Source organism: Chionomys nivalis, chromosome 1 (genome assembly GCF_950005125.1).
Source record: "Chionomys nivalis chromosome 1, mChiNiv1.1, whole genome shotgun sequence".
NCBI lineage: Eukaryota > Metazoa > Chordata > Mammalia > Rodentia > Cricetidae > Chionomys > Chionomys nivalis.
The window spans coordinates 42,955,793-42,972,045 of NC_080086.1; the positions used below are offsets into that span (position 1 = coordinate 42,955,793).

The 16,253-nt window shown below is 41.0% G+C and overlaps 1 protein-coding gene across 1 annotated transcript in view; it reads right to left on the minus strand.

The window, feature by feature from the left end:
- Positions 1-11,233: 11,233 nt before the first annotated feature.
- The window catches only part of Lrrn1 (leucine rich repeat neuronal 1), a 48,765-nt gene continuing 43,745 nt past the window's right edge, over positions 11,234-16,253 (minus strand). Inside the window, exon 2 of the mRNA XM_057788507.1 lies at positions 11,234-14,451. Coding sequence (XP_057644490.1) covers positions 12,051-14,201 — 2,151 coding nt within the window. The 5' untranslated portion in view covers positions 14,202-14,451 and the 3' untranslated portion in view covers positions 11,234-12,050. The remainder of the gene's footprint in view (positions 14,452-16,253) is intronic.

Genomic DNA, 16,253 nt, shown 5'->3' on the forward strand with positions numbered 1-16,253 from the left:
AAGCTCCTTGGTGTCTGCAGAATGAAGTTCAGGCCTTCACTCTGGTTTTCAGTTTTCTTCATCATTGAATTCTTTAATAGTACAGTGATTATAAGATGGGTTGCAGGGTTAAACAACTCTTCTGCAGTTTAGGTAACTTTGAGAAAATGGCTAATTTGCTAATCCTCCCACTTTCTTCCCTTTACAGTGTGCGTGTGTGTGTGTGTGTGTGTGTGTATGAAATTTGTCTCCTGGGATTACTTTGAAGATAGAATGAAATTCTGTATATAAAGCACCCACCATTATGCATAGAACATTATCAAGGCTCTAAATATTTATTTAGCCACCTGCCTTCTGATTCAGTAACTGAGTTCCTGGCGTAAGTACTGTAGTACTTACAGTATATACCTGATACTTTTCATTCTCCTTCAAACTTCTGTTGCCTTACGCTGTCTGTCACTTCTCCACTTTCCCAAGTCTAAAATTTTCTTAATTTTTGAGTCCCTACCATAGTATTGTCTCCTCTATGTTTCATACTATAAAACTTGAAATAAACAACCCCATCCTGTTTTCTGTTCTTCACAGTTTTAAGTGATATTTTCTCTATATTCCCTTAAAGCCTTTTCTGAAGTTAGTGTGACAGCCATTTAAACTGAGAGTGCTCCTCTCGCCTCCCAAGTGGGTAGCTGAGATCTTCAGTATGTTTCTCCTTTTTCTACGAACCTCTGTGATGCTCATTGTCAGCCAGCCTCTTTTCCCTGCTACTCATCCTGACCACTACAGACCTACACTGTGATCATGTGCTATAGACAGTAGATGCTCATTGAGTGAGTGGCAGCCTCATGATTTTGCAACCTGAAAATCTAGCTTCATCCTAAACCAAACTTCACTGGACATGCCAAACTGGGACTCCCAAAGCCTGGGAGCTTTGGGGCTTTGAGATTAGTTACATGTCAGATATATTTTATGGTTCAAATATTTAAGTTAGTTTGGGGAAATCTGTATGTAGGATATCAATCTAGTTCTTTCCTTCAGGTCGTTATCATGCTGACTTGTCACAGAGGTTAAAAATGACTGCATGGTAATGTGTATGCTAATCAGCTTCATTTAATCATTCTTCAATGTAAACATATTTTATAATAATCGCCTGCGGTTATTTCTTGATTTAAAAAAAAATACATGGAAAGCATGGAGTTTGGTTTGAAAAGTGTGTGAGTGATTACTTCTATCTTGCCATCACCTTCCCGCACAAGATGACAGGAAAAAGATGAGGTCTGCCACATTTTAAGGGGAAAAAATGTCCTAACCAAGATGTACAGAAGTGTGCCAGATGTACCACTGGGAAGGTGATACAGCTTGGGCTTATCCTGCCCAATGGATCTAGGCAGAGTGACGGGGTGACAAGGGAAACGCATAGTATGAGAGCTCAGAGCAAGACTTTCAGGGTCAACATTGTATCTGATCGTAGTTTATACACCTCTAGGACAATCAGTAACAAGGCTCAGGAACTTTTCATGATGTGTGGCAGGAAATCTTTTGGTGGACATGGGCTCCCATGTTCCTATTTGTGAGATTTAGAAGTTAGTTGTACTTTAACCTCTTGTGCTCAGTAATCAGGAGGACTTGACCAAGTTATTCTCTCCTGTTAAGCTCCAGTTTCTCCATCTATTGTGAAAGAAATCGGTGGAACTGAATGCTTTGTATAGATTTCTTTTACACTTATTAACAAGCCTTGATGAGATAACAGCACAAAACAAGTGAAGAAATAGCTCATACTGTCACTGTAACGAATATATCCTACCCAGAGTACAGAGTAAGCTTTGAAAATAGGGCAATTATGGGTAAACTGTGCCCTCCTCCAACTCATGACCCATAATACCTAAGAATGCACTTTTGTTTGTAGAGATAATCAAGTTTCAATGATGTCACTGCTTTGATCCTCATCCAAAATACTAATGGCCTTTTAAGAAGAAAAAGGACACAGGGGAAGACAGGGGAACCTCAGGAGTTCATCCTGGCCCAATTTACCCTCTGCTGTCACTATCTCATATTCTGGAAATTTTAGGGAGCCTACTGCTTGCTACTCAGTGCCTATTTTTTGTTTGGGTTTTGTCTGTGTTTTCTGTGCCACTGCTTTTAAGTTCCACACCGGTTGCTTAACTTTACTTCCTTTTCTTCCCTGATGCTATTATTCTTCCCCAAACACCTCCCCTTCCATATGTGATCTGTAGCTGCAGAATACAAAGGAGATTGCATATGAATTCGCGCTTGGTTTTTTAAAGTACAAGAGCCGCTCGAGTCACAAAGATGGCTGGCTGCTTTGAATATGGCTTAAGAGTTTGGGGAAGTGTGAGACATCTTACTGGAGAGTCTTCGTGTCTACAGTGTCCATTGAGATCTGCAAGATGCCCAATAAGAGTAAGCTGTTTTGCTGTGAGTTTGAATAGCATCTTGGGACTGGACACAAAACTGCACAGTCCTGGATCTTCACAAGTGGTAGAGCTTCTGCAGATGATGGAAGGTGCTCTGGATTCATGACTACCACAACATGGGAATAACTAAGGCAAGTCCTCAATATGGAAGGGCTAATAGCATTGTATCATGTTTCCCCAATCAGCCAAATGCCAGTGTGTTCTCTGCAACTCTCCAAAAATCTATTACCAGACACAACCTCGAAATAGAAAGATATGTCTGTTTTCAGCAAAGTTTTGTTATTCCCTGCAAAGCTGAAGTTCTGAATGGCTTTACCCATCCAACAAACCCCTTGGCTTTCAGATTCTCTAATACGTTGTGAGTGTATGTTTGTGTATACACAATGGTTTGTCTCCCTTATGTAGTTAATAGGAACTAATTATAACTTATCTTTCCAACAAGAGAAATGGATGGGAATTAAGATATTTATTTAAATCTTTCTCCAGAGAGAAACTAGCAATTCAAAGAATGAGTTGATGGGATCTTCAGTAAGGTCTGGACTCTTCTCTCTGTGATGAAAACATCATCCAATATTACGACTGACAAAATACTGGTTAAGGGTTGCAATGGATGTTGAAACATTTCTGTCATTCTCTGCTGTTATAATTTCTTAGTATCAGGAGGTAATCCAAGTAAGAACAGTGAGGAAGGGGCTGGGGCAATGACTTAGTTGGTGCAGTAGTTGCTGTATAAGCAGTAAAATGCAAAAGTGTCCTTAGGTCTAGTTACATTGGCAAATTCCAGATTCAGAGGCCCTAAATGAAAATAAGGACGTGCATGACTAAGGAAAACACTAGATACCAACCTTCTGAGTTCATGGACACATGAACACAAGTGCACACACACACACACACTACCAAAATAATCCCACAGTATTAGAGTTTTGTTTCAGAAATCTTTTGTAGTAGGCCATACTACAGTGTTACTTTTTTCAAATAAAAGGGAAGCAATATGTGGGCTTGAGGGCGCAGGTATAAAAGTATAGCTTGTTATTGTTCCATTTAATTATTTGTGTGTGTGTGTGCGTGCGTGCGTGCGTGCATGCACGTACACACACGCGCACGCGCACACACAAACACACGCACAGAAGCGAGCACTTGTGATACCACACATGTGTGGATGACAAAGGATAATTGGTAGGAGTTGTTCTCTCCTTCCATTGTGCAGGATCTAAGGATGAAACTCAGGTTGTCAGGTTGGGCAGCAAGTGTCGTCACCTGCTGAGCCACCTTACTAGCCCTTGTTCTTTGTTAGTATTTGTTACTACAACATATACAAATCAGAAGTTTGTTCCAACAAGTGAACTAGAAGGATTCTGAATGGGCAGGGGACAAGTCAAGGATACAGTTTATTTCTGCTTTAACAACCCCACTCCACATTATTTGCTTCAATTTTCCCAAGAAGCACTATTCTTTTTTTAGAGCAGACACTAAAGGAAACCTATATTAACTGCAGGCCACTGGCTGGAAGAGACAAAGGCAATTGGAGAAGACTCACATCTGTTTCATGCTTGTGTCTTACAGATTACTGCAGCAGAGATTCCACACCGATGCTCTAGGGCTTAGAAAGGCCAATCAAGCCGCTTTTGCAAGCATCTTTCATCTCACTAAGAAGGCATGCCACCAGTGATTATGATGGATGGGAACAAAGAAAGGAAGCAGAGGTTCACCTGGGACCACAGGGCCTTTCTGGCCCAGGTTCTCTTCATCTTGGTACAAAAGCTTGTCATAATTTCTCCCTTGTCTCCCATGCTAGTCACTCTCGACTTTTTGAGCCCTCTCTTTTTCCTCTGAGAATACCAACAGAATCTCCAAGTTCTCCTTATATCCTTGATCAGAGTTATGGTTTAAAACTTACATGTCTTCCAAAGGTCCTCTTGTAAAGGGCTTGGTCCTCAGTGTGTGGCACTACTGGGAGAGGGTGGGACCTTTGAGAGGCAGGACCTAGTTAAACTAGCAAGTTACATTTGTGCCACAACCCGAGGAGGTGATGGGACCATGGTATCTCTTCTTCAGTTCTCCAGTTGCTAGGTGTTGCAGGAACACGTCCCTCTCATACCAGGTAATTCCTCAAGCTTAGGAAAGCTGCAGCCAGGGAAATAAACTAAAATTTCTTTCATTGTGAGCCCAAGTTAGTCTTGTCTTATGAAACTGATAAGCCCAGCTGTTTGTTACAAAGGCAGAAGCCAAATAATGCATGTTGTCATATATTCCCAATCCTGCCCCTGGATGTTTCTTATGGGAATTTTTACCACAAGTTTCAGTTCTGAGTTTCCATAGTTTACTCTGAAATTTTATCAGGGCACATCTTGTTTTGTACAGTATTTCATGTTTCTTTAGATGAACATCTGCCTTTCTCCATGACTGCCATTAAAGAGTATGGAAAACATAGACTCATATTCATCAACCTAGTACTTGATATAGAGAGCATTTCTAGAATATGTTCCAGGAGATATATATATATATATGAATGAGCTGGCTCTATTAGTAATATGATGCTTTGCAAAAAAACTTTATGGAAAGATGCTTTTTTCATCATGGAACAAAGTACACAACATCATGCCATGCCATGATTTTGATTTCATATTCATGAGTGCATATTTTACAGCTGTATGTGTACACACATGTGTATATGTATATACACACATGTATGCCTACACACATTTACAGAGATAAAGAGAACAACACCAAATGCTCACTTTTTGCACCATGGAATCACACGCTTTTATTATTAATGTGCTCTCTACAGTGACCATGATACTGTTATAATGAGAGGAAATAGGGGCCAGTTAAATGGCTCAGTGGGTAAAGGTGCTTGCATCCAAGCCTGATGACTTGACATTGACTCCCAGGATCCACATCATGGAAGGATAAAAACAACTCCTTCAAGTTGTCCCTGACTTCCACCTGTGTGCCATGCATACTCATGTTTAAATACATCAAGGATTAACACCACATCTAAATATGGCAGAGAAGACTTATCTCATGGTGGGGTCAATACCCTAAGCCAGTTATACTAAAATTGATGAAATCAAGTGTTATTGATGAGTGTATGGGATTCCTATCAAGAGTTTCTAATAGGGTATTGCTTTTAGTTTCATCAATAATGTGGGAAATAGATAGTACAAGAAATTTTTCTCTAAAAGGCAGGAAGGGTGATAAGAGTTTAAAAATCCAATCCACTGAGATCACAAAACTGCATTCTCAGGGTCCTGCTGTGTTCCAGGAGAGTAGGCACAAGCTACTTTGTATAAAACTCTTCCTACACTTCCCATGGGAGTTCATCATCTCAAACCAGTGCTGTCCAGAAACAATAAGACTACTTAGGGCAGAAGAACAGCTCTTTGCCTGGATAACACTATACACCTTAATGTTTTAAATTGTGTGTGTGTGTGAGCATGAAATGTATGTGCAACCACAGGTACCATAGTGTGTGGAGGAAAGAGGGTAACTTTGTGGGGTCAATTCTCTCCTTCCTTACATGGGCTCTGGGGAATGAACTCTGCTAGCTGGGCTTGCATGTCAGCCATCTGTATCCACTGAGTCATCTCGTCTTTCCTTATTTGCCAACGGCAAGAAAGACCACATTAAGGAAGCTTTTGGGGAAGACCCTCTTCAAGATGGTGGACTCACTTTTCACTACATCTGTCATGCAAATGAGATGCCTTCCCCACGACTCTGGTACCTCTTATCTAGAAAGGAGACAGTTGTGAACACTTCAGGCTGTTGGGGGATGTGAACTCAGACCCTGAATTTCCTGTAAACAACTTGTTATGTTTGCAGCTGCTCTGAGCAAAACAACTTGTCTTTCCTATGTTTGTAGCTAATCTGAGCATGAGATTCTCAGGAGTTCCTGATGGCAGGGGATTGGTTTCTGGTGGGTTTGGCTGGGGCATGGCTATCAGTAAAGGATCTCTATATAAGTGGTTCTGGTAGACAATAAAGGAGGCATTCTTGTTTCAAGGATGACCCATGTCTCTGTTTGTGTGCCTTTGTGTGTTTAAATCTCCAGGCCTTTGCCCGGCTTGCAAATGGTCCTGTAGTGCACGCTCTACATGTAGTAGTACGAACAGTACATCAGGCTAAAATCCAAGGTGGGAATTTTGGCTTTGTCACTTATAAGGTTGAACTGAGTGGGTTTCTTCATATGAAAAATAGTTAGGAGTATTTTTTATTAATTACTGGAAGATTCCACGTGACAACAAAGTCAGGAGATCACTATATGGAATTTACTTTTATTTCTATGCCCACTCACTTTCTTTTTCTTTTTATTACTTCCTCTCAATCCTGTAACTCCAGTTTTTCCCACTTCTTCTTATGGGGTTAGTGTTACAAACCGTTGAGTGATCCTTGATCTTTCCCTAATGACTTTCTTTGACTTACAGTCATCCCCAGTGTCTTCAGGGAATGGTTCTAGGACACAGCAGACACTGAACTCCTGAGGGATTTGCCTGCCCTATTAAATGGCTCAGGATTTGCACAAAGCAGTGCACATCCTCTCACATACTTGAGTCTTCAGGTGTTCAGTATGTATGCAACATTTTAGAATTCCACATTGACCCTCCTCATCCAAAATGCTAAACAAGGCTGGTTTTGGTCAAAGTTAGAAAGTGATTTGAGCACTGAAAGAATGCTCAAACTTTTTTTAAAGTGGTGCAGTTTGGGTTATGGATGATCGTTCATTGCAAAAACAAAACAAAACAAAACAAAAAAAAAACACCAAAAACAAAAAAACAAAACAAAACAACAACAACAACAAAAACATGAAACACTGTGATGTGATCTGGTGTTAAACATTTTGGACAAGGGACACTGAACCTAACCTGTAGTTCTGATCCAGGGTTTGTTGAAGATGTAGAATAAATGGATTTGGAGGGCTGAGTATCCTAAGTTAGGCCCTCTACTGGCCTCCCTGACGGATGCTGCTGTCTTCAGTGCCACTGTTCCTGCTTCAGGTACCCAAATATGGTTGAATTAACTCATAGACCATTATGCAGTCGAAAACTACACACTTTAGTCATGTACTTTAAGTTCCCAGTTCTGTCTCTTATAAACTCTTGGGTTTCAGAGCAGTTGCTCCACTCTGAGGCACATTCACAAATGCTTATATTAGAGGACATGGAGTTTAAGTAAATGATCTGGTGTAGATCCTTGCAGATATCTAGAAAGTAGATCATTCTCATGTTTTCTTTCCTGAGTTATTGCAATAAATTATACATTCTTGTCCACTAAAACAGGGTCTTTCGTTTCCTAGTGCTCATTATGTCTTTGTCTATTAGTGAGATGTGCTAATATGCACTGGAGAATTCAAATGCCACCTTTTAAGATATCAGTTTATAAGGAGTTTGATCATTTTGTCATGGCCTAGGACAGAACTCTCCTCAGTGTAATCAGATCAGCACTTCTTGGGCACTGGTTCTGTTTTTACCTACCTGCTTCACCTGCCAGTCAATAGATGCTCCTCTTCCCACCCGAGAAATGTACTGTGAAAAAGAGAAAAATTGCAAGTGAACCCTGATATGGTCAGCCTGTCTGTCTGGTGCATACCTGCAGAAGTCTTGCCATGGACTGTAAATTGGAAATAATAGTGTGAAATTTACCTGGTTGTTCTCAGAATTCATGTTTCAGGAAGGTCCCTGAAATACACTTGTGGTAGACTTTATATGAATAATGTCAAGTCTGAGCAGTTCTATGAGACAAGAAACTCACTTAGATCTGTAAAGTTCTGCTGAAATCACAAGGGTTAAAAACAACATAATTTACCCTTCTATCCCCTTATTTCTTAACACCCTGACTACCAATACTAAGAGAAGCTGATGTGTGTGTGTGTTGTGTGTGTGTTATGGAGGCAGTCCCAATTGTAAGGGAATAACATGTAGGTTGTCAAACTACCTACAGGTTCTAGGTTAAAGTCATTGATATTTCTGAATGATGATACTAAATTTTGGATATAGAAAATCCTTCTCTTGGGGCTGGAGAGATGGCTCAGGACCGACAGGTATGTACTGCTCTTTCAGAGGACTATCAAACCCCATTATCTATATTGGGGGAGGTTTAATAACCACTTTTAATTTCAGCTCCATTCCCCTTATGACCTACACAGGTACTAGCACACACGAGAGAGAGAGAGAGAGAGAGAGAGAGAGAGAGAGAGAGAGAGAGAGAGAGAGAGAGAGAAAGAGAGTGTGTGAGAAAGAGAGAGAGAGAGGATTTTCTCCGAGCTAACACCTTTTTAATTTTGAAAAGGTTAATTTGCAAACAGGTTGAGATAGAAATGAGATGAGAAAGCATTTTCCAGTTGTATCTTGACTATATGAGAAGTTAAATTTCCATCTCAGTGCACAAAAAGGCAGAAAGTATGGTTCTCCCAGCAGTATCAGAAACACAAAGGGCTTTTATTCCCCCAGGGGTGAGAACAGTAAGGAAGAAAGGAAAATTTTTGGGAAAATAAATGCTAAGACAGAAAGCAAACACCACAATGGTGCTGTCTTCAGAAAGCAACTGAAAAAAGTGGACTTGGGTCCTGTTTGCCAAGGACTGGTCAACGATTCCTTTGTGCTTTGCAAAGACAAAGTAGAAATAGTGATAACAAACACAATGTCTTTTTTTATTCATGGCTCCAGTTTTCTTTGTCATTAATTAAATGAGCAAATTAGGGAATGCTCATTTTAAGACACTGCTCCAAAAATAGCCCTATAGAATCAGGTCAGAGGACAACATGAAGCAAAAGGGAAAATGTGAGACGAGAATATGACCTACAGCAGCCACTTCACGAGTGAAATGGAGAGGACCTCCTCTGTCCGTGAGGATCTAGCTTGATGTTCCATTTAACCGGCTCCCTAACTTACCAAACAAGGCAGAGATGAGTAAATCCTTGACTCAAAATGAGAACTTCTGTCATCTTGTTTTCCATCAAAAAAAAAGAAACCCAATAACATGTTCAGGATAAAATAAGTTTTAGTAAATTTTCAAGTTCAATTACAAGAAATATTTGCCCAAAACTTGTCTGGGATGTGGTATCCTTTGAATAAACATTTGGATTCCCTTGTGCCTGTTCTGTATTCAGAATGGGAGAATGGTTGAGCTGTCTTTTCAAACCCATGTTCTGGGCCAGCTCAAAACACGGTTTCATGGGTAAATGATGTCTTCTTGCTACAGCGGACAGCCCTAGGCCTTCTCCTTTGTTGCTGACTTGCCTTGTGATTTCAAAATGTATAGGTAGGTGATCTGTATCTCAGCAGATGTCTGAAGACAAGAATGTCCATGGTTGCAGACAGAGCACCTTCAATTCTGTCCCACGTGTACTTGGTAGTAAAACAATGCAAGATACTTTGCTGGTCCTCTCGTTTGCATTTGTTCTAAATCTATTCCAGATAAATGGGAATTTGAGGATGTCCTGCATGTTTGAAGCAGGGATATACAAGGTAAGAGCTGTAAAATCACCACTGGACCTAGAGAATTGACGGATGATGGAGGAGGCTGCCTGAAAGGACTCACCTTTCCTGTGCCCTTTGCTTTTCTCATCAGCAAATGAAGCCTCGGAAAAATGATTTTTCATTATAATACTGGCTCTATTTTGGTTGCAGTTTGCCTGCAGAATCTGGAATTCTCTCCCAACTCCTCTTTGGGCTGGGGATGAAAAGGATGGTCTTCTGAAGGGTGATTCACAAAACAAAGCATTTGACAATGAATGTCCTCTCATTTCCCACCTCATCTGGATTTTCTTTTTGTTCCCTTATCCTTTTTTCTTCTCACCTGGCACCTGCTTCCTCTTAGTCCTTTCCTAACATCCCATCATTCCATCCATAGTGGCAACTGGAACAGCCTTCCTTCCTTCCTTCCTTCCTTCCTTCCTTCCTTCCTTCCTTCCTTCCTTCCTTCCTTCCTTCCTTCCTTCCCTCTGCATTATCAATGAGGGTTTTCAGATGGGTCTTCTGTTGTCTACGTGTACTTTTCAGTCTGCTCCCTCTAAATGGTCACAGAACTCTGCAAAACTAACTCCTCCCATTTTGAACTTCACAGATGTAATTCCTGTGTAATCTTGAAATTGTTAATTGAGATAAACTGTGTGTAATATTTTGATGACAATGGCCAACTTTAAGAAATCACTCTGCCTTCCTTCTGTCAATTGTCCATTTCAGCAGACATCTCCACGGCAGTATACACCCTATAAACACATAGATAGCTGTTGAAAGCAGTACTATAAAAGTTTTGAACCATTCCTTAGCTCGTGTTTTAGACTTTGATGAGGAATGTGCATACTGTAAAATAAAGATAATGGTACATCCATTGTGTAATTATGCCAGTGTTATAGTAGTATGTGGGTTTTTTCTCTTTATATGAATACCTCCTCCATTGGGTTTTAGTCAGCAATATTGAAAATATGAGAATGCTATTCATTAGAATGTCCATTAATTTGTTTTTTCTAATACATTTGTTTATTTTATATACATGTGAGTGTGGGTACATGTGTGTGTTTGTGCATATATGGAGCATATGTAGAGGTGAGACAACAAATTAATGTCAGTTCTTTCCTTCCATAAGATGGAATGGGATTCAGATCAGGTTTGGTAGTAGGCACCTTTACTCACTGGGCCATCTCACTGGGCCAGAATGTCTTAGTTAAAATGGATACCTTTTTCTTTACAAAAAGAACTCAAAAGATTTTAGGGCCTGACTGTAAAAGACAACATGCACATCTATACTTTGGTTGTCGACTGCATTGGTGTGAAAGATATTACCTCTGCAACTAGCAAGAACTATAAATGATACATTATCGCAAGTGTTCTAAAAAATCAGAACAAACTAATTTATTGTACTTCTGTCTTCATTATACACCAAGTTGGTGAGTTAAACACAACAAAATTATCTTTTCTTTTTTAAAAGTGTCTACTAAAGATAAAAAGAATATAGTAACAATTAACGTGTAGTTCATTACATTAGAAAATCTGATATACATATTTCTATTGCCTGTTAGCTTGTTCTAAGCCTCTTCAACTATTACAAAAAAAAAAAAGAGGAAGGAAAGGAAAGTGGTTGCTGAAAGGCAAACATTCAATTCAGTTGATACAACATTACAGTACAGCCAACTACCATCATTCAACAAAGTAGCAAGTTTAGTCTTAGCTTGAGTTAAAAGTCTGTAGACCAGGTTGCTACGGAGGATTTAATGCTGCTTCTATACCATATGTTAGCTTTTGAGAGGACACAGTTCTTTGTATTGATGGCTTCAGAAGAAGGGGTCAAGCACTGAGGAGCCCCCACCTGTCATTTATCATTTTATTGAGCATTGTAGTTAAGACAGCATTATTGAGTTTAGCACATCAACTAAAATAAAATAATAATAATATAATAATATAATAATCATAATAATGATAAGGATAAAAACCAAACACAAACTGGAAGCTGAGAGCCACTACCAGCTGTGTCAAACCCTTGCGATACGCTATACTAAAAAACTTTGAAATATCCACCCATCCTCTCCACTCTGCCACAAACTAGCAAAGTCAAAAGTACAAAAGTCTTCACCTTGTTATTTTTGCAGAATAAAGCAAAAATGTCTTTGTGCTCCTTACTACCAGAAGCAAAATACCCACTGAGTTACCACATGTAATAGCTTCTGGATGTGTCGACCTGGGTTGGCTTGGTGTCTGCTGAGCCCTCTTTGTCCTTCTCGCTGTCACCTTCCCAAAGGTTAATGAGCGGGGGATACAGCTCATTCAGTGGGATGGAAGAGGTTTTTTGCATATACTTTTTTAGCGAATGGTGGTAATTTTTCCTCTTAAACCGTTTGGCAATGTACACAGCGATGGACGCAAGGCTGATGACGGCGAACATAGACCCCATTACCGCAGCCAGGGCTGTGCTGGTTTCATGGTCGGAGATGTCCAGGGTGAAAGCAGCGTTTTTGGTTGTGACATTGACACATGACCTTTGGGTCTGCTGGTGGATGTTGGACACCGTGAGACACACTTCATAATCTGTAGAAGGCTGCAGATGTGTTAGGTTATATTCATGGACATCTACCGGAACCCTGGCGGTGTATGTTATGTGGGGGTTGTCAATCTTCATAGTGGCAGATGACCATTTTAAGTTTGATGTCATGACATTGGAATTAACTTTCCAGGACACCAAAATGGAATGAGATTCTGTCTGTTTGACGTATATTTTCAGCACCTGGGCACCATCTAGAAGGGTTCCATTAACCTTGATGGCTGCCACTCGAGTGTCAGCCCCTTGGACATTCTGGGCAACACAGGTGTACCTTCCCGAGTCTTCAATCTGGATATTTGCTATTTCCAAGGTGCCCTCGTTACTCAGCTTGTATTTATCTGAAAGCGTTTCCACGGTTATCTTATTTCCAATGGGAGTGACCCAGTAGATTTCTGGCTCTGGCTCAGCCATGGCCCGACAGTCTAGGAAGACTGTTGTGCCGACATCCATGTTTAAATGATTTGGGAATGTGTCGTGTGATATCATTGGGAGGCACTGTTCACTGGAGTCCTGGATTAACACCTCCTTCACCTGCTGCCCTCTGTACTCAGGCGGCATGGCGCAGAACATAGAGAGTGGCTCCATGAAGCGGATGTTGGTTTTGTTGGAGTTAATCCAGTGGATGACACAGTCACACCTCAGGGGATTGCTGTGGATGCTGATCTCACGTAGGTTGGGAAGAGACTCTACTGTCTTTTGGTAAACAGCATTCAAGGCATTGTTGTTCAACATCAAGCTTTCTAGAGCCGGGACACTTCGGAAAGCCAAACGGTGGATGTAGGACAGCTTGGGGTTGTTGGTTGCTTCTAGCTTTGTCAGTTCTGGCAAGTTATCCAGGGCATAGCGGTCTACAGAAACCAGCTCTCCCATGTTGTTGATTCCCAGTTCTTTCAACCGAAGCATATTTTTAAAGTCCCCTTCTTGGATTTTATGAATGGGATTTTTATTGAGGTCTAAGAATTTCAAATTTGGAACTTTCTGCAGAGCAAGTTGTGGGACTTTGATCAGTTTGTTGTCATAGAAAGATAGGCTCTCGAGGCTATCCAAGCCTACCAAAGCATTTCCGGGAACATCAGTGAGGTACATCCCTGCCAAAACTAAGCTTCTCAAGTTAGAGAGAGGTCTGAAGTTCATGTCCAGGATTCCAATCACAGGGTTTTCCCCAATCATCAGAATTTCCAGGTTGGGTGTAGAATCAAACCAGCGGCTATCAATCACTTTTAATTTATTGGAATTCAGGTGCAGCCTTAGGAGATTTTTTAAGCCAGAAAAAGCATTAGCTGAGATTGTACTGATCTGGTTATGGTTGATGTAGAGTTCTTGAAGGTTGCTGAGGTCTTGCAGACAGTAATCTGTCATCTCTGAAATCTGATTTTCCTCTAGATGTAGGGTTGTGAGCTGGGTCAAGTTTGCCAGCCCCACCTCTTTGATGTTTGTGAAGTTGTTCTGGGAGAAATCCAGCTCGGTCAAGTTGAAGAGCTGCTGCAGCTCATCCACGGTCTTGGCGATGTTATTGCTCTGTAGGAGAAGCACTTGTGTGTCACTGGAAAGGTTGCCAGGGATCCTTGTTAGACGGAGATCATTGCAATCAACAGTAGTAGCTTCTCTGTATGTGGATTGTGGGGTAAACCAAGGTCGAATTTCACATACACAAAGCTGGGGACACTCACTATTCAGTATGGAAGACTCAGTGAATGAAGCCATCAGCAAGCCCAGCACCAGTCGACAAACTGCTATCCCAACGCTCCATCTGGCCATGGTGGCTTGCGGAACACACTCAGTTCCTGATCAAGATCTGAGCACTATTTAGTGGCAAGGAGAACAGCAAGCAGATAGTGTAAACATCCAAGCAAGTCTCAGTTGAACAGAATTCCAGAGTCTGAAATGATGATTTTCTGAACTTCCCAAGAGGCACAAAGCAATCTGAAATCCCTTAACCGTGTCACTCAATTCCAGGCATGCTCACAGGTCCTTGTTGGAGCTACTTCGACCAAGTCTGGAGACGTGTCTGAAAATTAAATCAGGGAAGATGTTATGCTTATTCTGTACACTCTCTATTGTTTACTACAATGGTATAATGACTCACACAGCTGAAAAATGTGTTCAGAATATACTCAGAGTATCCAAGCCGACTTTGAGTCTTAGGATGCTCTTATTATAGTCCACTTGCTACACTGATGCTGTCTAGAAGTCCTTTAGTTTTATAATTAGAGCTGCACATAGTCTGGCATAGTCATTAAATACACACGCATACTCTAGAAAATCCTAAAGATGACATTTATTTAAAAACAAAGTTTACTTTAGAAACTGCATGTTTATGCTTCTAAAAAGGTACATGCAGTCAAATGCTCTACCACCGAGCTATCAGGATGGCCCTATTGGGGGAGAAGATGGATAGGGAGAGCAATGAAAGAGACATCTTGATAGAGGGGCCATTATGGGGGTTAGGGAGAAACCTGGTGCCGGGGAAAGTCCCAGGAAACGATAAGGATTGATGGAGGAAGGTCATTGGTTAACTAATAAAGGAACTGCCTTGGCCCATTTATAGGCCAGCCCTTAGGTGGGTGGAGTAAACAGACAGAATGCTGGGAGAAAGAAGCCGAGTAAGGAGTCGCCATGATTCTCCCACTCCAGACAGACGCAGGTTAAGATCCTCCCTGGTAAGCCAGCTCGTGGGGCTACACAGAGTATTAGAAATGGGTTAGATCAATATGTAAGAGCTAGCCAATAAGAGGCCGGAACTAATGGGCCAGGCAGTGATTAAAAGAATACAGTTTCCGTGTAATTATTTCGGGGCATAAGCTAGCCATGTGGGCGGCCGGGTGCCGGGGACGCAGCCCTGCCGCTCCTATTACAACAGAGTGGCACCCAACGTGCTAATGAACTCCATGTAAAACCTGAGAGGGCTTAAAAAGGACAGAAAGAGAATTTAAGACAGCTTTTGGCTGTTTCTGGGTTGTGTGCCGCAAAGAAATTGTCCTGACTCAGCAACAGGAAAAAACTGGCTGTTTTAAAATGCCGGCTTTCTGGGATGTGCCGCCATTGCGATCTCTGTCTGGCTCCTGCGGGAGAAAGAGTCTTTGAATGGAGCATTTGGAATAAAGTGTTATGATTTGTTTGATGGCAACTAGACTCACTGTGTGCCTAAAAGGAAGTCATTTTGTGCTGCGGCTCAGAGGCACAAACAGCTCCACCATGCTACTGGTGCAATGTGCAAGGATCAGAGGCACGAGCGGCTCCGCCATGTTGGACTGGGCGGGGCAAGCAGGCAGTACCTGTTTTTGACCTAGGAATGTCACAGCTTAGATCAAGTGCTTAGCGATTTAAAAGCACAAAACAAAGTGCTCCTGGATAGTAAAAAAATTACAGATTCACAATAGAACTGATTCAGACACTGTTGGATGAATGTACGTAGGCTTGAGAGAGAGAAAAATATATATATAAAGAATAAAGTTAATGTCTTAAAAAAAGGGTAAAGTCTTTAAAGAGACAGAGTACAAATAATTATAGATTAAAAGAAATAAAAAAAATAAGCCACGTAAAAATGGAAAATTCACAGAGAGTCTGGATTCTTTGTATTATTGTGTTTTCTTTAAAATTTTTGACTGTGAAGGAGCTAAGTACAGAGAGACATTTCATTATATGGGCTGCCAAGCTAAACCAGAATGGATATAAGGGTATTATGATTTCAGAATATGGGTCTAAGGATATGATGCTTTGGAGAGGGTCTTCTTTTGTTTTCACAGAGGATGAGACTCTGTGGATTGCGTCTATCCCGATATGGTATGATAGACCACGCCCTCCTGAAAG